This window comes from Equus asinus, chromosome 3 (genome assembly GCF_041296235.1).
Source record: "Equus asinus isolate D_3611 breed Donkey chromosome 3, EquAss-T2T_v2, whole genome shotgun sequence".
In the NCBI taxonomy this organism is placed as follows: Eukaryota; Metazoa; Chordata; class Mammalia; order Perissodactyla; family Equidae; genus Equus; species Equus asinus.
Window position 1 is genome coordinate 120547227 of NC_091792.1, and position 20685 is coordinate 120567911.

A 20685-nucleotide genomic window follows, 5' to 3' on the forward strand; every position below is an offset into this window, starting at 1 on the left:
TATGTCACTTTCTACATGGTGAAGGTCCGGGTTGTAGACACTTAAACAGAAGACCAGACATTTTCAGATGAGCAATGACTTAGGGGGTTACAGGAACAATCAGCGGTGGTCAGGCCTGGCTCCTGAATGGGAATAAACACATCCTAACTTGCCATTTTTTTAAACCCTTGATTTTTATCTTTTTAAAAAATACTTGCTTCCCCTAAATATCCATCATTTAGATGGTCCAGCCAAACAATGGAACATCATTGGAAGAAAGAACAAGGACACTGTCTGTGTATTGATATGGAAAGACCACCAGGATATAACATTTCTACCTGCTTGTATTCGCTTAAAGAAATTCTGGAAGGTTTCATAAGAACCTAATGAAACCAATGGAAGTATTTCCCTGTGGGTGAGGAGGAGAGGTGACCTGGACAGACGGGGACAGGAATGGAGTGAGGCTTCTGAAAATGTACCTTCTGTATATGTTTTTAAAGCACGGGATTCCATAAGCTAGTGAAAAAAAATAAATTAGAAAAGTATATTTCTTCATACTTTATTAAAGGGAAGTTTCCGCAAAAGATTTCTTATACGTATTGACAATGACATTTGGCCACACATGTGTGTGTCTATGTGTGTGTGTGCGCATCACCGAAATATTTGTCCATTCCATTGTCCTTCTTTATGAAACATCACAGTGTGGAAAAGAAGCTGGAGTGGAGAGGAGGAGCCCTGGGCACGAAGTGAGAGAACCTTGGGCACCAGTGAAACTCTCCGTGCCTCAGTTTCCTTATTTGTAGCATTGGATAACAGCATGCATAGCACACAGTCATCCTGAGAATTAACTAAGTGAAATTACACATGTGAAAGCATTTCATAGGCTCAAAAGTGCCCGGCAAACGCAGTCTTCTAGCCCAAGACACCAGGCACTAGGACCTGGGAGGAGAGCATGCTGGGCTGGTCTTGTCCGGCTGCCCCACACTGACCGGCTTCAGGACTGCAGTTCCTCAGGCACACCAGGTGCTGATTATTAACACGATCCTCTGGCGTTCATTTTCTACACTCGTTCAGCCAAGAAAGCCGGAGGATCCACTAGTTCTACACTCCAGGAAGCCACATCCCCGAGCCATTGTGGTCATCCTTCTGTTCCCCGGCCCATAATGGGAGCTAGAGGACTATCTGCTGGAGGGACTCGAAACACTTCACAGGCCGCCCTCCTGAACCACTCACTTGGCGAGCCTTGTGCTGTCGTTACTAATGATTATAGCTTGCCGACAGCGCTCACACAAGTGTTTGAAGAGTGGACTGTGCCAGGATCACCCTGCTCCTCTCTGGCCTCACAGCCTGGTGGAAAGTTCGGCACAACCCACCTCAGTGCACCTTCATTTCGCGTCATCAGAAAGCCCTCCAGCTTCTGTATTCCACTTCTTTTTCTATCACTGTTCTACAGAGGTTGTAAAATTCCATTTTCTCAGACGCCGCTTCTCAATGACACGTGGAATTTAGTTCAGAAAGAAGAAAGCAAATCCTGAGGTGAAGTGAACTGACGAGAGAGGTTCTGTCTCCTCTTCCCTGAAGCCTTGACATAGAGGACTGGCTTTTGTCTCTCAGGGATGCTGTCTGTCAAGGACGCAGGGCTGGATTAGCCGGGCCCTTCAAGATGTCCCTTCTGCTCTTGGATTCTAATCAGAGCTCAAAACTTCAAGAGTCCTCAGAACGGCATCTGACCCAAACCCCTGCCTTGAAGGACATAGGTGTGATTAACCCTACGTTATAGATGAGGAAACTGAGGCTGAGGGGAACTGACCCAGAACTCCAGCACTAGTTAAGAGATGAGAGCAGCCTACCGTCCACTAAAAGGGCAGGGGTCCCAGCTACTCACTGTACGTTCTCTCCTAACCAAATTTAACCAGACGCCACTCTTATTTCCTGTGGAGGCCTCACTAGCGCAAATGTTTCAAGTTAAGCCAATGAAGTTTTCTTTTAAGTGGGTTCATGTGATAATTGACTTGCCAGTGGAATCGCCATGCATGTCTACTTGCAATATGGATGATGGCTATCACGGAATATATATATTCAATCCAAGTGGGTCCAGATTTTACTTTCTTTCCTCCACCCCTGGCTGGATCCAGGAACCTGTCTTTCACTGGGAGCAGAGATTTTCACTTCTTCTTTCTTCTTATTTCATCGTTAACTACTTACCAACATACTATTACCACACTGCAATGTTATCATGAAAGGTGCTTGATTTGAAGTATCTCCTTTCTCAGATGCTCAGTTTTCTAGTCTGACTCTTGGGTTGGGATGTAAGACACACACGAACCACAGTCTATCTAGGGATAAACAATAAAAAGAAAAGGCAGACTAGGGAACGCTGTTTCTTTACCTTATTTCCTGGATCTTTTCTATGTCAGTGGTGATCTCAGTGAGATTTTCGATCAGAGTCAGGTTGTCCTTCAGCCAGGATATCCTAGGAGGCGGGTAGGCCTGCACATCCACCACAAAATGTTTGACCTCATGCAGGTCAACGGCTTCCAGCCGGCTGAAGTTGGGTTTGATTTCAATGAAACCTTTCTCTGCACAGGGAAGAGTTTCCATTAAATAATGATTCCCGCACAGCGGATCCCGAGCAGTACGGACAACTGACATTTCAGAAAGCAGACTGTACCATGGACAGAAATGGTGACTTTCTTCATTTCTTTGACCTCCCTGGTGGCCTGGCGGGCGGCACATTCGTAATCTCCACTGTCTTTCACCGTGGCCTCGGGGACGCTCAGGGTGTACACCAATTTGATGGACGGGACCTTGATTTCCTCCAGCATTGTGATGCCTTTGCCTTTCTACAGCAGAAGGGAGGAAAAGCGACTTTAAAAAGCTGGCTCTGAAGAGTGACCCTCGTTAAACTATGGACCGTGGGTGACGACGATGAACCACTCCAGGTTCCTCGATGGCAACAAACGTACCACCTGTGGGGATGTTGCTAATGGGGGAGGCTGTCCATGCAGGAGGGCAGGGGCTAACGGGAAATCCCTGTACCTTCCGCTCAATTCTGCTGTGAACCTGAAACTGCTCTAAAAAACAAAGTCTAATAAAAAAAAAATTTTTTTAAGCCAGTTCCTTAGAAAATGTTTTAAAAGGATGTTTAATAACATAGCAAAGGGTTTGTGCAATACTGCCAAAGGAAAAAGGATATAACAAAGTACTATTTACAGTATGATACCTATTAATTATTACATTTATCTATATATACAAAGTATTTAAAGGATTTATCTCTCTAAAATATTAACAGTGATGCTCTGGGAAATGGCTTTTCCTCTGTTTCTCTAAACTTTATAAAGTTACAACAATAAACCTGCATTACTTTTATTATTAGACAAAAAAATGTGTTATATAAAATGATCCTTTGATTATAGACTTTTGGGCCAAATAGCATGTACTTTGGTTTGGGGGTAAAAAAATTGATCTTCAGTGAATGAAGGACCAGCCCCAGTGGCCTAGTGGTTAAGTTCAGCGCACTCCACTCCAGCGGCCCAGGTTCAGTTTCTGGGCGCAGACCTACACCACTCGTCTGTCGGTGGCCATGCTATGGCAGCAGCTCACATACAAAAAGAGGAAGATTGGCAGCAGATATTAGCTCAGGGCGAATCTTCCTCAGCAAAGGAAAAAATAAATAAATAAGTAAAAAGAAATGTTTATGTTTTAAGGATTAAAAGCAATCGAGTATAAACAAAAAAATCAAATAGCTTCATATTTCAGGGAAACGTACATATATTGGACTATGAATGAGGCTCATAAGGCAATATTTGAAAATGCCCAACTTCCAATTAGATGCCCCAGAGAGAAAGAAAGAGGCAGCAAAAGTATGTGGGAGAGAAACAGATAAAAGAAGAAAAGCCATCAAATGCCAAAAAGAGCAGGGAGCTGTTATTTACAAATCAGGAGTGAAGAGAAAAATATATATATATGGTTTTTGTTCCCCCTGAGGCTGCTGTATTAAGCATTGTGAATCACTTCTGCATTGGTCCATCACAGCCTTTCACACTTGGTTCTTTTATATACCTACCATAATGCATCAGAATGAATGAGAAATCCCCAGTGTAAATCCCCAGTGACCAGAGATGCCATGTGGCCCCCTTTCCCCAATTCCATCTCCACTCCTCCCATCTTCTTCCTCCTTCTGTGCACGGGCCAGCTTCTAGCAGAGTGCTTGGGATTTAGCAAACATCACTCAGTCTTTGCTGAATGATTCACTGAACGTGAGCCATGCAAAGAAAGACCAGGAAGGGAGGAGGCAGAAGTGTCCTGGGTGACAACGAAGCAGAAATGGAAGGGGGGCAGGCAATCAACATTATCAAATGCCTCAAAACCCAAAGGCATGGGAGCCAAAAGAATGAGAACTAATGACTCTCAGCAATCAGAAAATTTTAAAACCCATTAGTTTTTTGGTTTTCTAATTTTTTTTGTTGTTATCTTGTGGCCATAGACCCTTCCTATTTCTTTCTGACTTATGAAAAAGAAGGCTCAGTATACAATGTTCATGCATTCTGAAGGTCCTGGTCCAGCTTTTGTCACCGCAAACTCTCCCACTGCTCAAAGGGCCATAAAGTCATCTAGTCAAATGTGCTTCTTGTAGAGATGGGAAGCTCGGTGATGCGCCCATCAGTGGCTGGTCTTTTGAACCCTGCTGTGCTCCACTCCATGCCACAAGGAGACTTGAGGGTACCTACCACTTCTCCAGGGTAAGTCCACTGAAGGTCAACCACCTCGTTGTTAAAGACGGCGCAGGTGACCACAATCGTTTCCCCCGACTTATACACAGTCTTAAGAGCTTCCATCTCTAGATCAAGTTCTGATGTTGCTATTAAGCAAAGAACAAACACAAGGACCTAAATATCCATAGTATAGTTAGGATCTTACAGGTTCAGCTTTTTGTTTTTGTTTTTTTTTAAAGAAAACTACTGAAAAATAATTTGCAAACCACTTTGATCAAGATCAAATTTTGAAAATCTCAGAAGCCTTGATTTTGTGTTGGCATACATAATTTGGCATTTAGTTACAATACAAGATAACATACACACACAAAAAAATAATAACAGTAAAAATAAATTCCAATTAAACAGAACACCACACTCCTGAGTATTTGGGTTGATTATGGCTATCTTTGTTCGCAATCACCTTACCGACATATTTGTTCATTTAATCAACGAACCTTTCGAGACCATCACTCCTCCAGGTACTCTGCTCCTCCCCCGTCATTTATTCTCCTCTTCTCTCCCACTCTGCTCCTCAGTTATTCTCAGCACTTTTCTAGAACCTAGCACAGTGCCTGGCATAAAGAAACCCTTAATGAGAGTTAAGGGCATACTCGGCTGCTGCCATACCTTCATGGAACTGTTCAAAAAATCTGCTGACCTAAACACAGATTATATTTTCTCATTCACATTAACCGCTCACATCAAAGGGAAGAAGTCTACAACTACAAGCTTTTCTTCAAATCGAAATCAGTTTTCTTAAGTTACTGAAGTTAAACAAGGCGTCCAACCTCCACAGGTGTGTGTTTGTTTTTAGGGCCTCTGTAGTCAGGAATGTGAGTAAAACAATAAGAGGCTTATGCAAGAAAAGAATTCCTTACAGTATTTTGAAGTCAACTGATGAAACACGAAATCTTACAGGGGTGAGAAAGCGTTTGCCTTTCGTCATGCTAAGCTTCATATTACTGTTGCCACAGAGGGCAGCCCAACAGTGCATGGTACAGGTGGGGTCTGGAATCCCCAAAGGTTCAGGGTCTCCATCACCAGGGACTACGATTAAAAAAAAATCCTACCTGCATCTGATTACTTTGCTTGTAACTCTTATTTAAAGAAGGAGGGAAAGGGTGCAAGTACCTTTTAAAGCATAAACATTAAATGGGATGGTCCGAAACTTCTTCCCTTTGACGGTGGCCTCGCAGATGTAGGGCCCAACGCTGAAGGTTCCGTTAAAGCCCTGTCTGCTGTCGTAGGAGGCGAGTACCACCCCATCACTGCTGAGTAAGGTCACTGGAGTCTCAGGATCAGTCGTGCGACAAGGGATGATGGCAGAATCATCATCCTCCACGATGACTAAATAGTCTGTCATTCCTAGAGGTACGAAGGCCACATCAGGGTCTGTGGTTTAAAAGAGAAAGAAAAACATATGAGGCATTAATTTCACCTCTACGAATATATGCAGAAAAATTAGCCCACTGTCACTGATCACATTAGGTATGAATTTTACCTTCACACATGTATCCAGCGGCATCACTCCACTGACATTAGTCATTATCACAGCTGGAAGGTAATTTAAAGTATGAACAATACCAAATTGCCTGCACCCTAATAAAAAATACTGATGATAAATATAAATATTAGCCAGGAACTGAAATCAACATTTAAACAATTATTAAAAACAAAAAATGGCCAATAAAATAAGCAACTCTGTTCAAAAAGAGAGAAAAATTCATAATGTTTAAATTATGAAATACTTCTTTCTAAAATTCCTATGGCCTATAGTCAGTGTTATTGAAAAGTAGTACAGAAACCTAGCTACTGAAAAATAATCTCTCAAGTAATAAATAAAATTTATAATTTTCTGAGAATTTCCTTTTCAAAAGAAAACCAGCTCCTTAAGCTACTCTGGTAAGAAATACTGACAGTCTTAAGCGTCAGTTTCAGAAAGGGCCCCTCCCTCTCCATTCTTGCAAATAGAAAGACGGACTGTGTGACAACAGTGCAGGGCCTGCTCGGATGGTGTCTGTGCTGGGGGGAGGGAGGAACAAGAATTTTCCGACAATCTTGGAGGATCCAAACTCCAAGACTCATGCACCTCAACAAACCCACGTTCCTACCATTTTCTTCACAGCAGGGGGACATTGATGTGTGAATGAAGTTGAGGTGACATTCTAAATATCCACCCTTTTGAAAAAAAACTCTTTATTGTTAGGAAGAAAGGTTCATCTAGATCAGTGTCATGAAAGCAAGGAGGGTCTAGCAAGACGAGGACCCAATGAGAAAAGCTTCAAAAGAAAAGGCGGAGAGGCAGGAAGACCCACTTCAGAAATCCCCTTCCTCCATCTCTGCCAAGACAACAAGCATGGAGACAGTTGTGAATGGTTTGTATATGTTTATTTGTTTTAAACCAAGTCCTCTAGCTGTAGCTCGCTTTAATTCATCTATCCACATACTAAAATTGTCATTACTTGAATTTGTGTTTCAAGTTCCAAATTCTTGAACTCTGTTAGCAAAGCTTCCAGCAAATAAAGCTGCGAGTTCATTTCAGGTTAAAATAGAGAGTTTGAAATCCATAACACATCAGCCAGGGCTTCCTTCAAAATGCAAGTCTTCCCCACCACCATGCACTGTCTACGCAATGTTTAAATAACATCATGGGCCTTCTTTTAACAACTGTCCCTGGTAGAAGCCAATATATACAGATACAGATAGAGATACAGGTACAGAGACAGAGACAGATCATTACAAAAGAGCACACAGGGAATGTGAGGTGGGCTATGAGAAACACCACACATCCCTCCAACTCCAGGGGCGGCTCTGAAATCCATCACAACCCAAGGCCACGCCCTCCAGGGATGCTTCCAGCCAATGACAGTGGGGAACGGGGGCTCCTTAGGCTGGATGATTCCCAGGCCTTCTTTACACAGAGCTCTAGGCCTCATGTGCCAGCTCTCCTTCCTGCTCTCCTTCACTCATGATCATACATACCACGCATTCAGATGGGTCTCCCAGCCTCTGCTGGGTCCCTCCCATTTTCTCTCCTAAGCCTCTCCCCTAATAAAACCCTTGCACGTCTAACCCCATCTTACTCCTATCTTGGCATCTGCTTCTCAGAAGAAAGGAGACAACATCATTAGTATGGGACTTCCCCCTAACTTTTAATTAAAACAAAACAAAAAAATCCCTTCCAATTCATCAGGAGTAAATATATGTCTTATCGAACTCTGAAAAACAGCATGGTTATTTAGAAGCCATTATAATGAACTATAAGCAACTCCAAGAGAGGGCCTACCTAATGAATTTTTATGTCCCCACCACTTAGCAGTGCCTGACACACAGTAAATGCACAGGAAGTATTTGTTGAACTTGACTGAACTGAACAGAAATTAGCGCATTTCAGATTTTTTGCACAATGCCAATAAAAGACAGGCCATAATGAAAATGATTTTCAAAACTTAATACAGTCCCAAAATGTTAATAGTGAATTTCTTGATAATGACAATATAAATGATCTGGAATTAATTTTGTGTCTTCTGCTGAATTTTTCAGATTTTTCTCCAATAAGTATTTATTATTTTTATATCTTTAAAAAACTTTAACACAGTTAACAGCAGAGACAGGACAACAAGGAGCTTGGTCCAGGGGACGCCGCCAGCTCACCTGGCACATAGATGTAAATGCGCCTGCCTTCGATCTCGCTTTCTTCTGTCTGCGTGTGGTTGTAATAGCAAGTGTACAATCCCGTGTGGGCTGCTGAGGCACTGACCACTTCCAGCACCGTCACAAAAAGGCCACTGTTGTTTTCCTCGTTTCTGATTTCCACGTTAGGGTTCTCTTCTTCAGACATGGGGTACTGCCAGCTCACTTCGCTCTCCCCAAAGCATCTCAGAGAAAAGGATGAGTTCAGCTGCACAACCTTTTCATCTTCATTTGGGAGGATGGAGGGTAATGAAAGCTGGCAGAAGCTTAGGCTGGGCCCTGTAAAAGGAAACACACTCTGAATAGGATGCCGCCAGAAGGGACGGGCTCACCCAGAGAACTGAGGGAAGCGACAGCAGCAGCTTATACGAACAATGGCCATTTCTACGCAAAAATCCGTTAGCCTGGAAGCCCATGAAAGGCCCCCCATTATAACAGCCACCGCATCTGCTGAGGGCAGCAAAGGCTCCAGAGGCCTCAACAGCACCCCCCGCCCAAGCCCCCGAGAGCCACCCCTCCAAACGTTCAAATGGATGGAAGGCGTTTAATTCCAATTCCAGATTTTAGACTCTTATGGGTGACCATAAAATATCCCAAGACAGCATAAGCTCAAGTCCACATGGCTTCTTTACTGTCCACATTCCCTGCAGAGATCTCCCTCAGCTAGAAATGGGCTGAGAACAGGGGCAGGGAGGCAGACCGAACAAAGCACAAAGCAGATTTGTGCTCAGGAATTACACATCTTCCCTTTCTTACGACGCCCTGGCATGCCTTCTCTCTAATGACTTCCAGAAACCCAAGCTGCACGCTGTGGATTTTCATTCAAAAGTAAGAATAACTAAAACCCTAGAGTGGAAACCTGAAAGTTCATCTTAGAACCGAAAATTGCAGTGTGGCTTCCCCTGCCTGTAAAACCGACAGAACAGATATCGGGACTTCATTAATTATTCATTTACGGTTTCTAATCTCCCCCAGAGCCCAATGTGGGAATCCCACCCGACTTCAGCGTGTGCCCACTGTGCTTCCTGCAGCGTGTTAAGAGACAAGTTGTGAGCGCATCTGGGTCACGATCATCTTGTAGATGGGGTATATTTAGCGGGGTTTAGAACTACTAAATCACTGACCTCGCTCAATTCTACCGTAGCCATGTGGATAAGACCTGCAGACACTAACAGGCTTAAGTTAACTCCTCAGACTAGAAAAACATTGGTTTCATGGTAACGTCTGCAATGCCCAGTAAGTAGCTCAACAAATGGCCCCAGTGGCCTCCGCCTGGTAGAAGAGAGAGAGTAATATTCCCCCAGGAGTCAAACATTCTACCAGTCAGATTCCAAGGGAACAGGTGGCTCTCAGATTTTTCAGCAATTTAAGCATCTTCCATTTAAGACAGGTATGACAAGACAGGTATGAGTTCCTAGAAAAGAATTCTCCATGATTTATTTCCTTTGGACATTCTTGAATTTCTCTGACCCACCTCTACTGGAAACCCAAGTCCTAGACAGCGGAAGAGGGTAGTGGGTGAATTTAGACTATTATTTCGAACAACATTCCAATGCCAGGATTATGTATCTACTAAAACTGCCACTGGAAAGCATTCTTTTTTTTTTTTTTTTCTTTTTCTCCCCAAAGCCCCCCGGTACATGGTTGTATATTCTTCGCTGTGGGTCCTTCCAGTTGTGGCATGGGGAGGGCTGCCTCAGCATGGCTTGATGAGCTGTGCCATGTCCGCACCCAGGACCTGAACCAGCGAAACACTGGGCCGCTGCAGCGGAGCGCACGAACTTAACTACTTGGCCATGGGGCTGGCCCCTAGAAAGCATTCTTTTTGAAATGGAATTAGTGCAAAGGGAACTGAAGGATTGTGGTCACTTTAGATAATAGCCTATAATTGTCTACTTCTCTTCACTCTTTTGGATGGTATATGCAGTATATGCCCCCCGAACACAGAACTTAGAAGATCAGGCTTCCCCCAGGACAACAAGTTCAGACAGGACTGGGACCCATACCTGTGAGGAGACAGCCTAAGACCAGGAGTGCCCGATGGCAAGTCCCCATAGTTCTGGAAAACTGCAAAAGTCAAAAGTCAAAAAGAAACAGTGTTAGCCAGTAAAACACCTGGGAGCCTAGTCCTCTGGGTGCTTGCACTATGGGAATGTTGATAGCATCACTGTAGTCCAAAACATACCGGTTTAACAAACACATGGACAAAGAAAACAGTTCAGTGGTTACCAGGGGAGGGGGAGTGGGGCATGGGCACAGGAGGCGAAGGGAGCACCTATGCGGTGAGAGACAAGAAATAATGTACAAGTGAAATTTCACATTGATGTAAACTATTATGAACTCAATTTAAAAAAAAATCTTTAGCTATGAACTTCAAAAAAAAAAAAAATCCCAGTTTAAGATTCATAGTTAAAACAGTAAGATGCCTAAGAAGAAAGAATCAGATGCCCTGAATAGCCCCCAAGATCATGACAGGAGCCATCTGAAGCTGAAACCCTTTTTGATTGCATGCAGCTTGCAAATTCCAAAGTCTCACTTTATTGTCCTGGAATGTGTCCAAGAGTACAGAAGGATTGTTCCTTTTAAACCATTTAAATTAAGAATGTGAAAAACAAATAAACATATGTATTTACTCAACTTCCAAACTTGAGCTGTTTTTGCTCAAAATGTGTTGTCATTTGCTTCGCGTCTTGCTACAGAAAGTACATGAAGGTCACATCTTCTACAACCTTTGGAAAAGATGCTTGGCTACAACAAATATCTCTTTTTTTTGGTGAGGAAGATTGGCCCTGAGCTAACATCTGTTGCCAATCCTCCTCTTTTTGCTTACAGAAGACTGTTGCTGAGCTAACAGCCATGCCAGGCTTCCTCTATTTTATGTGGGATGCCACCACAGCTTGAATTGAGAGCAGTGCTAGGTCCACTCTCGGGATCTGAACCTACAAACCCTGGGCTGCCGAAGTACACGAACTTAACCACTACACCACCGGGCTGGCACCATGCAACAAACATCTTAATATTTAAGAGCCATTTTAATCTAAAGTTTTTGCAAGTCCCACTGATGAAGGTCACTTAAAGGATGTCACTCTGTGATCTGTAGGCCCATCCCAGGCTCAGGCCTGGACTCCTAGCCACTTTCTCCTAGGACCTGCTGCATTCACAATCTGGTTAATCGAGGCCAAGGCCGGAAAGCCCAGGGCACAGGCATGGAAGGAAGAGCAGTAGAGAAAGTGAAGAAGGGAGAGGACAGGGAAGAGGAAAGTGTGACTCCATTCCTGAGTTTCCAAAGGGAGACCACAGGCTCCCATTCAATGGCAGACTGCAAAGGCCCACTGAGGTCACTGATAAACTCATCTTACCGAAGTCAAGGAAAAGGAACTGTAAAGCGGCTTGTGGGTGTTGGGGCCGCCCAGCACCCAAGTTTTAATTGAAGAGGCCCCACTGAGGGGCCCAGGCAGGGGCACAAGCTTTAAGATAACCCATAAAAAATCACGTAAGCATTGGCCTGGACGTACTGGATCCCTGAGTTGTTCAAAGGCCCAACTCATGCAATGGAATGAGTTCGTGAGACTTAACGTGTTCCCTCTCTGACTTTGGAAACTAAGTTGTGTGTACATGATTCTTGAGTAAACTGTCGAAAAAACAAAACAAAAAGGGAGGAATTTAATGTGTGCCTGTGTTTAGCCCTCATTTTTTTCCCTTTTTTTTTTTTTTTGGTTGGAGAGGATCCAGTAGATAACAGCCCACTAGTTCCTGGTGGAGCCTGATCACGTAATGTCGCTTTCAGGTGGCAAGGCGCCCTGCTTGCAGAAATCAGCTTTCCGCTTCAATGAATTCTACCAGGAACACGGAGGAGGAAGAAAGGCAGAGTGTAAGATGGAATGCTGGTAACCAGGCAGCGGGTGGGTTGGACAGGACACAATGATAATTCTGTTTTCTCCAAGACAGGAATGAGAAACCAATATTTACTAAGCCAAAGTTTTCACGTGTATGCCATGTTTATTAATAATAAAACTGTGACATATTTGATTTTAAGAAATGCCAGTTGAGGCTCAGAGAGGTTTAGCAAATGACCCAAAGTCACACAGCTGGTGGTTAAGCCAGGATTCTAACTCGAAGTCTGTGTGAGGCAAAAGCCATTGCTCTCTCCAATCCACCATATGGTCTCTCTCAAGAGAAGGTCAGTGTTTCAGCCTTGTGTGTGTGCTCCCCTGTCCCCCCCGCCAAACTATTTCCTAATGCAAATTGGGGCCCTGTTTTCCTTCTCTGCTCAGCATAGTGAGAGGAGCACAATTGCAGTGCTGTGAACGCAAATGTATTTTGCACAATGCTGGCTGGCTGGCGGCTTCTGCAGATCCTGGCATGTGCCCGGGATGCAGGGTGTCCCCACCGCTGTGGTGACGGGCACAGCAGGCCCCAGAGCCAGGCTGGCCAGCCTGATTTACCACAATTAGCAGTAAGGGCCTGTGTGTTTGTACATATAAATATCAGCCTCCCACCGATAATCCACTTAGCGAACTTCAAAGGAACCCTCCAGAGCCAGCTCGATGGCTGGGGTTTTATCACATTTATATCCCTTATTTCTTCAGCAGGGTTTGCCAACACAACGTCTCTAAAGCGTTCCCAAGCTCGAGAGAGGGGCTCGCTGCTCTTACAGGGCCGGCTCTGAGGTGTTTTCTGCCCTGGCTGGGCCCCACCAGATTTCCTTCTGTGCATCCAGATATGGTGGACCCACTGCCAGCAAGGATTATTTACTGACATCCAAAGTGGGCAATGAAAACAGGGCCTCAGAGCGAGCGATAATGGTGCGAATACTGAGAATCAGCATGTGTTTGCTCAAGATTTCAAACTCCCTTCTCTGATAAGAGTGGTTCCCTGGCTAGCAATCCAGGCGTATTTGTGAAGTTCCACGTCATTACTCATCTGTAACTCTGACAATTTACTGGTGAATAATTGCAGTGTTGCCCTACAGGGAGGTGATGGAAAACAATGGGAGAGAAGAGAGGCTTCCCTGCCGACTAGCCCTGTAGAGAGACTCTTAGGAGTCCGTCTTGCTATTTCCCAGCTCTTTTCTCCTCTAGGAGTAAAAGCTCATCCTTAATCAGGAACCCCAATCCTGGAGCTTATCCAAAAATCAGATGTGCAAATATAAGTCACTGAGGTTACAAATTCAGAGACACACGGCACTTCATGAGTCAGCAAGAACAAACCACTTTGCACGGAGGAACGATGGACTTCATCCAAAGCTTTCTAAAAAAAAATCATCATTTCTCTCATGCCAATCTGTGTTGGACTTCCTCTATAATCACAACTCAGAAAGCATTGCCACAAGTCAGAGACACAAAGGGGGAAGAGATCTCTGCCACGTCCACCCTCAGGCAAGTGACTTGTGGTTCTGTCCCCCATTCTCTTGTCCTTCTCTCAAAAGATATGATGAACATGGCATCGGACTGGGCTCTGATCTCATATCTGACAAGTCCACCTCTCTGAACCTCAGTCTCTTCTTCTGTAAATCAGGACCAATAACGCCTGACGTCCTGGCCTGCCTCACCACAATGTTGTAAAGACTACATTACATAGCTTCATGGCAAGTGCTTCAGAAACTGCAGCTATTGGTTTTCATACAGACTCTTTTTTCTGCAGCCTCCTAAGATGTTTCAGATGAGAGGGACCTCAGAGTGGCTACTTCAACTTCTACCTACTGAGAAAGTCAGGCCCCAGAGGCCATTCGACTTGCTCTGCATCACTTGCACAGTGGAGAAGCAGATCTGAACTCGGATTCCGTGACGGCCTGGCGTAGCTATCAGGACTACTTTAAGTTGAACCACAAGATACAGTCACATAAACAGAGAAACAAATCTGTTTGCAGCCACTAACAGGTTGCCATCTCTGTGCCTGCAAACAGAAGTGAAGAGCCATTAATCGTGACTCTATCATCGAAGACAACATGCTAGACAGTAAACAGAGAGCAAGCGACACGAGAGCAATTTCCAGATGTAAGAGCACAACATTCTTCGCATGAACCCAGAGAGCCAGCTCCCCGATCACCAACCGCACAATGCATCCTGCTGCACAGCCACTGAATATTGAATTTCACCCCACCCTGGCATGATTAAAGGCCACACGAGACTCTCTCACAGTCCCAAAGCCACTGATGACTCCAGGATTCAGATTTCCGAGGGTCAGTTAATTTCAGCTCTCCTAAGTTAATTCTAACTGTGAAAATTACATATCCTGTTTTTTTCCCTGTGACAAATGTTCTCCTCAGTCTCGTAACTTCAGCCCAGGGGATCCAAATGCTGGTCTACACTGGTGGCAACTTCACCGAGGCTGTGTTTACAGGATCTGCACCCCACCAGAGCCTGTTCTGTTATTTTGAGCTCCCTGAGCTCCATTAGACATTCCAGTGATGGGTGGGGGCTGGAGTATTTTTACACGGGAGCATTTTATGGGACAATCTGAGCTCATAAACCCTTCTGCTCTCCCCGCACCAGATATTTAACCATGGGAGACTAAAGTGACACTTCTTTTAATTGTCACCAAACTGGTGTGGCTCCTAATGGGACAACCTTAGGTGCAGCAGCTTTTAGTAGACTTGAGTTCCAGATCACCAAGCCCCTGACACTGGGACTTCAGTCATAAAGGGAAATGCAAGTACCCTCAGAAATAATCGGATGTGGTAGATCAGCGCTTTGCTCATTACATAAATGCAAAGGATTAACAACTAACGCGAAAGACTACACGAAAGTCCACAAAAATAAATGATTCTCGCAGCTTCATAGGAAAAGAACACCAGTCAACATCTGTCACTTGGTCCTAGCTGGCGAAAAACCGCATCTTCCTGACGCCACGACCCATTCCCCGCAGAGGGTCGTTGCAGTTCTCAGGTATGACCAGCAGATGGCAGTGTTGGCCTGAGGACCTGGGACCCAGAGTTTGCGGGGACGCAACGCCGCAGAAGTTCTGTGCTAAAAATTTATGTCCCAAATCTTAACTTCCAATCTCTTCCTTTCTTGGATTGTACTTTTAGGCTTCGTGGTGACCTCAGTTCAAAGCTCGCAGAATGGAAGCAGGAATAGGGAAACTGCTGCCGAAAATGCTTAACTCTCTCTCCGCGGGGCCCCAGGAGAATTCGGTGAGGGACAGACACCATCGCCATCACCATCACCATCTTCTCTGGGAGCGGATCCGCTGGGGCAGCGGGGCCTCGGGAGCCAGGAAAGCGACGCTGCCATTCCAGGCCGCAGGTTAGCAGGAAAAGCCGCTCAAGAGGAGGCTGGGGGGGCTCAGGGTTCTGCCCCTCTCGGAGCTTCCGCCCACTCGGAGGAGGGAGACCACCTGGGCCGCGCCGGGTGGGGGCCGCGACGCCGCTGCCCGGCCGCGCTGCCCAATCTGTTCGCACACCATTGTCACCCCTCGTAAACCCGCCCGGCGGGGGCCGCGACGGCTGCGCAGCCCGAGAACCGCGGGCTGATTGGAAACGACTGTTCCCGTTGCACAATAAGGCAGGGTCGTAAACAAACAAACAGCAAGAGGCCGCCTGCGCCGCAGGAGAACGTGCGAGGGGCTTGGAAACAAAAGTCGGCCACTCCTCCTCCGACAGCGCCCGGGACCCTCCAACCTCCGCCTCCTCCGCTTCTCCCACATCTAATGGTTATGACACCCCCTCTCTCATCCCCAAACCCGGGGACCTCCGCCCCCCTCTCGCCCACCCAGCGCCCCTTGGGCCCACACAGTGCCTGCGAGGCGTCTATTCGAGGTCTCCCGAAGAGGGGAAGGTGACCCAGGTGAGTGGCTCTGAGCCCCCCAGGTCTCTGCGCTGCGCTCCTCAGCGGCGCCGACCGCCCGAGGCTGGCGGAGAGGGGACCGCGCCCCGGGAGCCCGCTAGAGGGCGCGGCCGCCCCGCGCATCTTACCCGGCTCGCTCGCTGGCTCGCCTGCCTGCCGCTCAGCCTCCGGGTCCCCGACAGCGCAGCCGGGACCGCCGCTCGCCCACCTCCGCCGGGGAGGTTCCGCGCTGCCCCGTCCGGCCTCCTGCCCCGCCACACCCCCACGAACACGGCGCGGGCCGCTCCCCCTCCCGCCGCCTCCACGCCCCCGGCGGTTCGGTCCCCTCCGCGGTGGTGGCGACGACCGCCCGTTCCGGGGTTCACGCGCCCCTGCCCGCCGCGGTCCTGGCCTCAGAGCTGCAGCGGCCGCTGCGCCCCAGGCGCGACGCTCGGCGTTTGTATTGTTTTCAGCTGAGACCTGAGAGGGGCCGGGCAGGGTGGAGGGAGAGGGGCCGGGGGGGTTTAGGGTTACAGTCGCGCGCCAGCGCCTCCTATGGGCCCGAAAGCGACACAGCCGCGGGCAGCTGCTAGCGGAGAAGGCCCGGGCGAGCCGAGACGGCGCCCCTTCGGCTTTAAGAACCCCGCATCCCCGGTGCCCCCCGCTTGCCCGACGCTCGCCTCTGCCGTGGCTGCCCAGCGCCCACTAGCGCCTGCCTGCGCCCTTCGCCCCCTTTTCACGGGGAAGCGGAAAACTGCGGCAGGCAGGGAAGGAAGCGCCCCAAGTCCGAGGTCCTCTTTATCCCCTCCAATCTACATTTCCAACTGATCCCTGGCTCACTGTTCAGTTTAAAACAAAAGGAAATGCCGCCGAGCCACTTCAGCAAAAGACAAGCACCGGCAGAGCCCGCGCGGTGGGGAAAAGCAATTTGCCCCGACCCTGCATCCCACGCGGGGGGCGCGCCCTCAAGACCTCCCCCAACTCTAGCCCCGACGGCTGATGCTGCGCGCGGACCCCGCGAGGCTGGACGCGAGGGACGCCGAGAGCCGCACCTTTAGGTCACCGAGCAGGCTTTTAGCTTTTCCCCCAGAATTGCCACTTTTCCATCAGCAACATGTAACCCTGTCGCAGCTCCCCGGAGGCCAGAGGGAGTCCCACCCGCTGGGATCTGCAGGAAGACGCTGGCCACCACGTCCCCAGAACGCGTCTCGGCGCTGCGCGCCGCCCACGGCCGGTCCCCAGGAGGCACAAAACGGGCCCGCCTCGGCGCCAGACGCGTTTGCAGCTGGAAAGCCCGGCCCGATGCCCCTCCCCCTACACCCCTCCCAGCCCGCGCCCCGGGAGGAAAGTGGACCTGGGGCCAGGAGCCGGGGCTCTGCTTCGGGTCCCTCTTGGTCTGTCTAAAGTCTGGTGCAAGGGCCGAGGGTCAGCTACGGGCTCCCTCCTGGTGCCTCCCCCCACCTCCTCTTTCTGCCTTCCCCTTCGCTCTCGGGACTCCAATCCTGGAGCCCAGCTACACTTGAGTCAAACCAAAAGCAAGACTGTGCAAGCAGGGACTGACCAGGGCATCGTCAAAGCGAGGCTTGTCGGGCCCTCGCTTGTCGGGGAGCGGAGGAAGGGCCCCCTGTGTCGTGAGGATTGTGGAAAGAAGGAAGCCGAGGGTGAAGGAAAAGAGGAAAGGGACGCAAAACAGGGCGGGTCAGACGGGGTTTGGAGGAGTGTGGTGGACGTAAAAACCCGAGCCAGCGCGGCAGCGGATGGGGTGCGCACGCCGGGGACGCCCCTTCCTCCCCTCCAGCCGCCCGGGGGTCTCGCTGGGCTCTGAGTTGTTAGTCTGATGAGCTTCGCGGCTGACTGTCGTGCCCCGTTTGCCCTGGATGGCTCTCTCTGCTCTAAAAGACTGTCTGGTTCTGGTCGGCAGCGACAGAGGCGAAGCGAGTCGGTCCAAAATGTTGAGCAATTCGGCTGCGGAGCCAAAAAGCCATTTCCCACACTGCCCAGCCCCGGGCTTTTCCAGGCAGCTCGGCTGGCGCGGGGCAGTCGGCACCTGGTAAGGGCCATCCACACCACCTCTCCAGCCCAGGTTTGCCTCTCACCCTCGGAGGAGTGAGTGGCAAGTCCTTCCAGGCATTCTTTCTGCACATCCTGAGGTCTTAGCCAGGGCTGGAGCAAAGTGCAGGACCGGCGCTCTGGTTGCGGGAGACACCGACAGCGGACGGACAGACAGCCCAGCAATTCCTTCCCAGCAGAGACGCGAGGCCAGGCCACTGGCAGCTCCGCACACCTGGCCAGGCGGCCGGGGCTCCTGGCCCCCTCGGGCAGCCGCACTCGGGTCGGGCCACACTCCCTCTCGCTTAGAGCTGGCCGCGACCCTTTCCGAACAGAACCGCTGATCCCAGTAGTTTCCGAGCCAAGAGGACGCCGCCCGCTCCCCTGGCGCTGCCGGGAGAAGTTAATCTCACGTGTAAAAGCCGATTTCCATGGGGATAGACGGCGGAGGAAGGAGGGGCGCGAGGAGACGGCTAGGGAGCGGGCAGGGAGGCCGACACAGGGAGTGGAATAGAGAAAGGGGGCACTGGAGAGGATGAAGCAGGCAGGGCGAGCGCAGGCGGCGAGTGCCACGCATCCCCGCGCGGAAAGGGGCACGCGAGGCGGGTCCAGGGCTCGGGTGCCTGGAGGGAGGAAGTGTGGGAGGTTCTCTCCACCTTTCTTTCTCACCTGGGAACCAAGTTTCTCCGTTTCGAGTCGTCCTTAACTTCCCCTAGAAGTTCAGCACTTTTCTGGCGACCTTCCTTCCTTCCGTCCTGCGGCCGGGGCTGGGCAGTAGCAGAGCCCCGGGGCTTTGCAGAAATGATTTCACCGAGGAAGGGGGCGCTCCGAGACGGGTGGGGGTGGGGACCACAGCGCACAATGAGGGCCCCTTGGAGCGCAGTTCGAAATTCCTCAAATCCCAGTTGCTGGAATGCGAGGCGACGATGACTTCTTTACTCGAGGCCAAATGTGTTTGTCATTACTCCAGACCGCCTGCCTGCCCGCCCGCCCGCGCCGCCGTCGCCCCCGCGCTGGGGCGCGCAACCCGAGCGCACTGCGGGGCCGGCGCCCGCTCTCCCTCGCACTTCCCCGATCCCACAAACCACTAGGGAGCTCCCCAAGTCCGCGCCGCGTCTGCTTATCTTGCAGCCGCCACGGTTGTGCTGCGTCTGGCCCCAGCTCGCACCCGGCGCAGCGCCGTCCAGTAATTACGCGCCCTCGGCCGGCGCCATGTGCACCCGGCGGGCACCCAAGGTCCAGCCGTCTCCAGCCGAGCCTTTCACGCCTCCTCTCCCCGCAACCCCCTCCGCGCCCCACTCGATGCTCCTCTCTCCCCACCTCCCCCGGTCATCCAGCCGCGCTCCACACCAGCGGCTGCAGCGCTGTCCCGCCAAACCGCGGGCGAGGAATGAAAATACTCATTAAAAACCTGTCGCCTTCCAGGACCCACTGCCAAGAAGAGGGCAAACACCTCTGCCCCCACTCCCAGCATTACTTGGTGCTGGTCCCAGTATACACGAATACCACCCCCAACCCTAAAAGAAACCTCAAAAATGTAAGCCTGAACAATTTCTTTGGGAGGCCATAGAGTTGTTAGAAAAACACTGCTTTTAAAAATAGGTCTGGAAAATGTGTTTTTTTAAAATCCCTAGACTTTCGAACTCTATGGTTATCTTCCCTCCAAGTGAAGTTTATTCAAAATAAATTACTCTCTAGACACACTGCTAGAATTCAATTCCAATTTTTTTTTTCTCATCGCCCAAAGTTTGAGTGAAGTTACTTCACTTCCAGCCCAGAGGGCCTGATCAGGGACTTGTCTTAGAAGCAAAAATCATTTTTTCTCCTCCCTTACCTTCTCCTTCTCTGTCAATTCGCAATGAAAATCCTACATATGGAGTAAAAAGTGTGTCCACGGCCTCCAGTCCTCTCCTGGAGTCCCCTCCTCTGTTTCTCTCCCTCTAGCTCCAACTGTAATGGGCTCAAAAACCGCTTTTTGTAATTGATTCAATGTTATAGTCCATCCTTCTAAAACTAATCATTTGCTCTAAGTAAATAGCTGTCAGGAAATGAAGCCCCCCCCCCTTGGCCTCTTCAAAATAAAAGTTTCCCTCGAACTCTGTGCGCTCTGAATCTCCCAGCCTCCAGATTGCGCCTTCGCTTTTTGCTCTTACGCAATCAGGGGGTCCAGCCCCAACCCCCAGACTTCGACAACAACTGGGGGGCGGGGAGAAGCAGACCAGATGGGGTGGGGGTGGTGGAAGGGGGCGGTGTTGATGCTCTGCCGGGAAAGAGGTTGGGGAAACTACAAGCTGCCCATCATTTCCAGAATGAGTTTGCCTCTTGATATGGAGGATATTTTCCTACGCTGCTATATTGCTATGTATTCTCTTCGAAAGGAAAAAAAAAAAAGAACACGTAAAATTGCAGTTAATGCCCAGAGAGAATACAAATGTGGAATT

The 20685-nt window shown here is 48.9% G+C and overlaps 2 protein-coding genes across 5 annotated transcripts in view; one reads left to right on the top strand and one right to left on the bottom strand.

The window, feature by feature from the left end:
- Window positions 1–20389, bottom strand: part of PDGFRA (platelet derived growth factor receptor alpha) — a 43923-nt gene extending 23534 nt beyond the window's left edge. The window contains exons 1-8 of one of the 4 annotated variants that reach the window (XM_070505869.1): window positions 20079–20389; window positions 18914–19152; window positions 10436–10496; window positions 8391–8708; window positions 5868–6128; window positions 4710–4840; window positions 2651–2822; window positions 2369–2558 (exon numbers count right to left, since the gene is read on the bottom strand). In XM_070505869.1, coding sequence (XP_070361970.1) covers window positions 2369–2558; window positions 2651–2822; window positions 4710–4840; window positions 5868–6128; window positions 8391–8708; window positions 10436–10484 — 1121 coding nt within the window. In that variant the 5' untranslated portion in view covers window positions 10485–10496; window positions 18914–19152; window positions 20079–20389. Of the gene's footprint in view, window positions 1–2368; window positions 2559–2650; window positions 2823–4709; window positions 4841–5867; window positions 6129–8390; window positions 8709–10435; window positions 10497–16344; window positions 16437–17247; window positions 17372–18913; window positions 19153–20078 lie in introns of those variants that run through there. The other 3 variants (XM_014853510.3, XM_070505870.1, XM_070505871.1) reach the window with 3 other exon arrangements.
- On the top strand, window positions 15493–16672 carry LOC139044946 (uncharacterized). Its single transcript, XM_070506547.1, has 2 exons — window positions 15493–15676; window positions 15981–16672. The coding sequence occupies exons 1-2, from the start codon at window positions 15493–15495 to the stop codon at window positions 16670–16672; spliced, it is 876 nt and encodes a 291-aa protein (XP_070362648.1).
- Window positions 20390–20685: the final 296 nt, after the last annotated feature.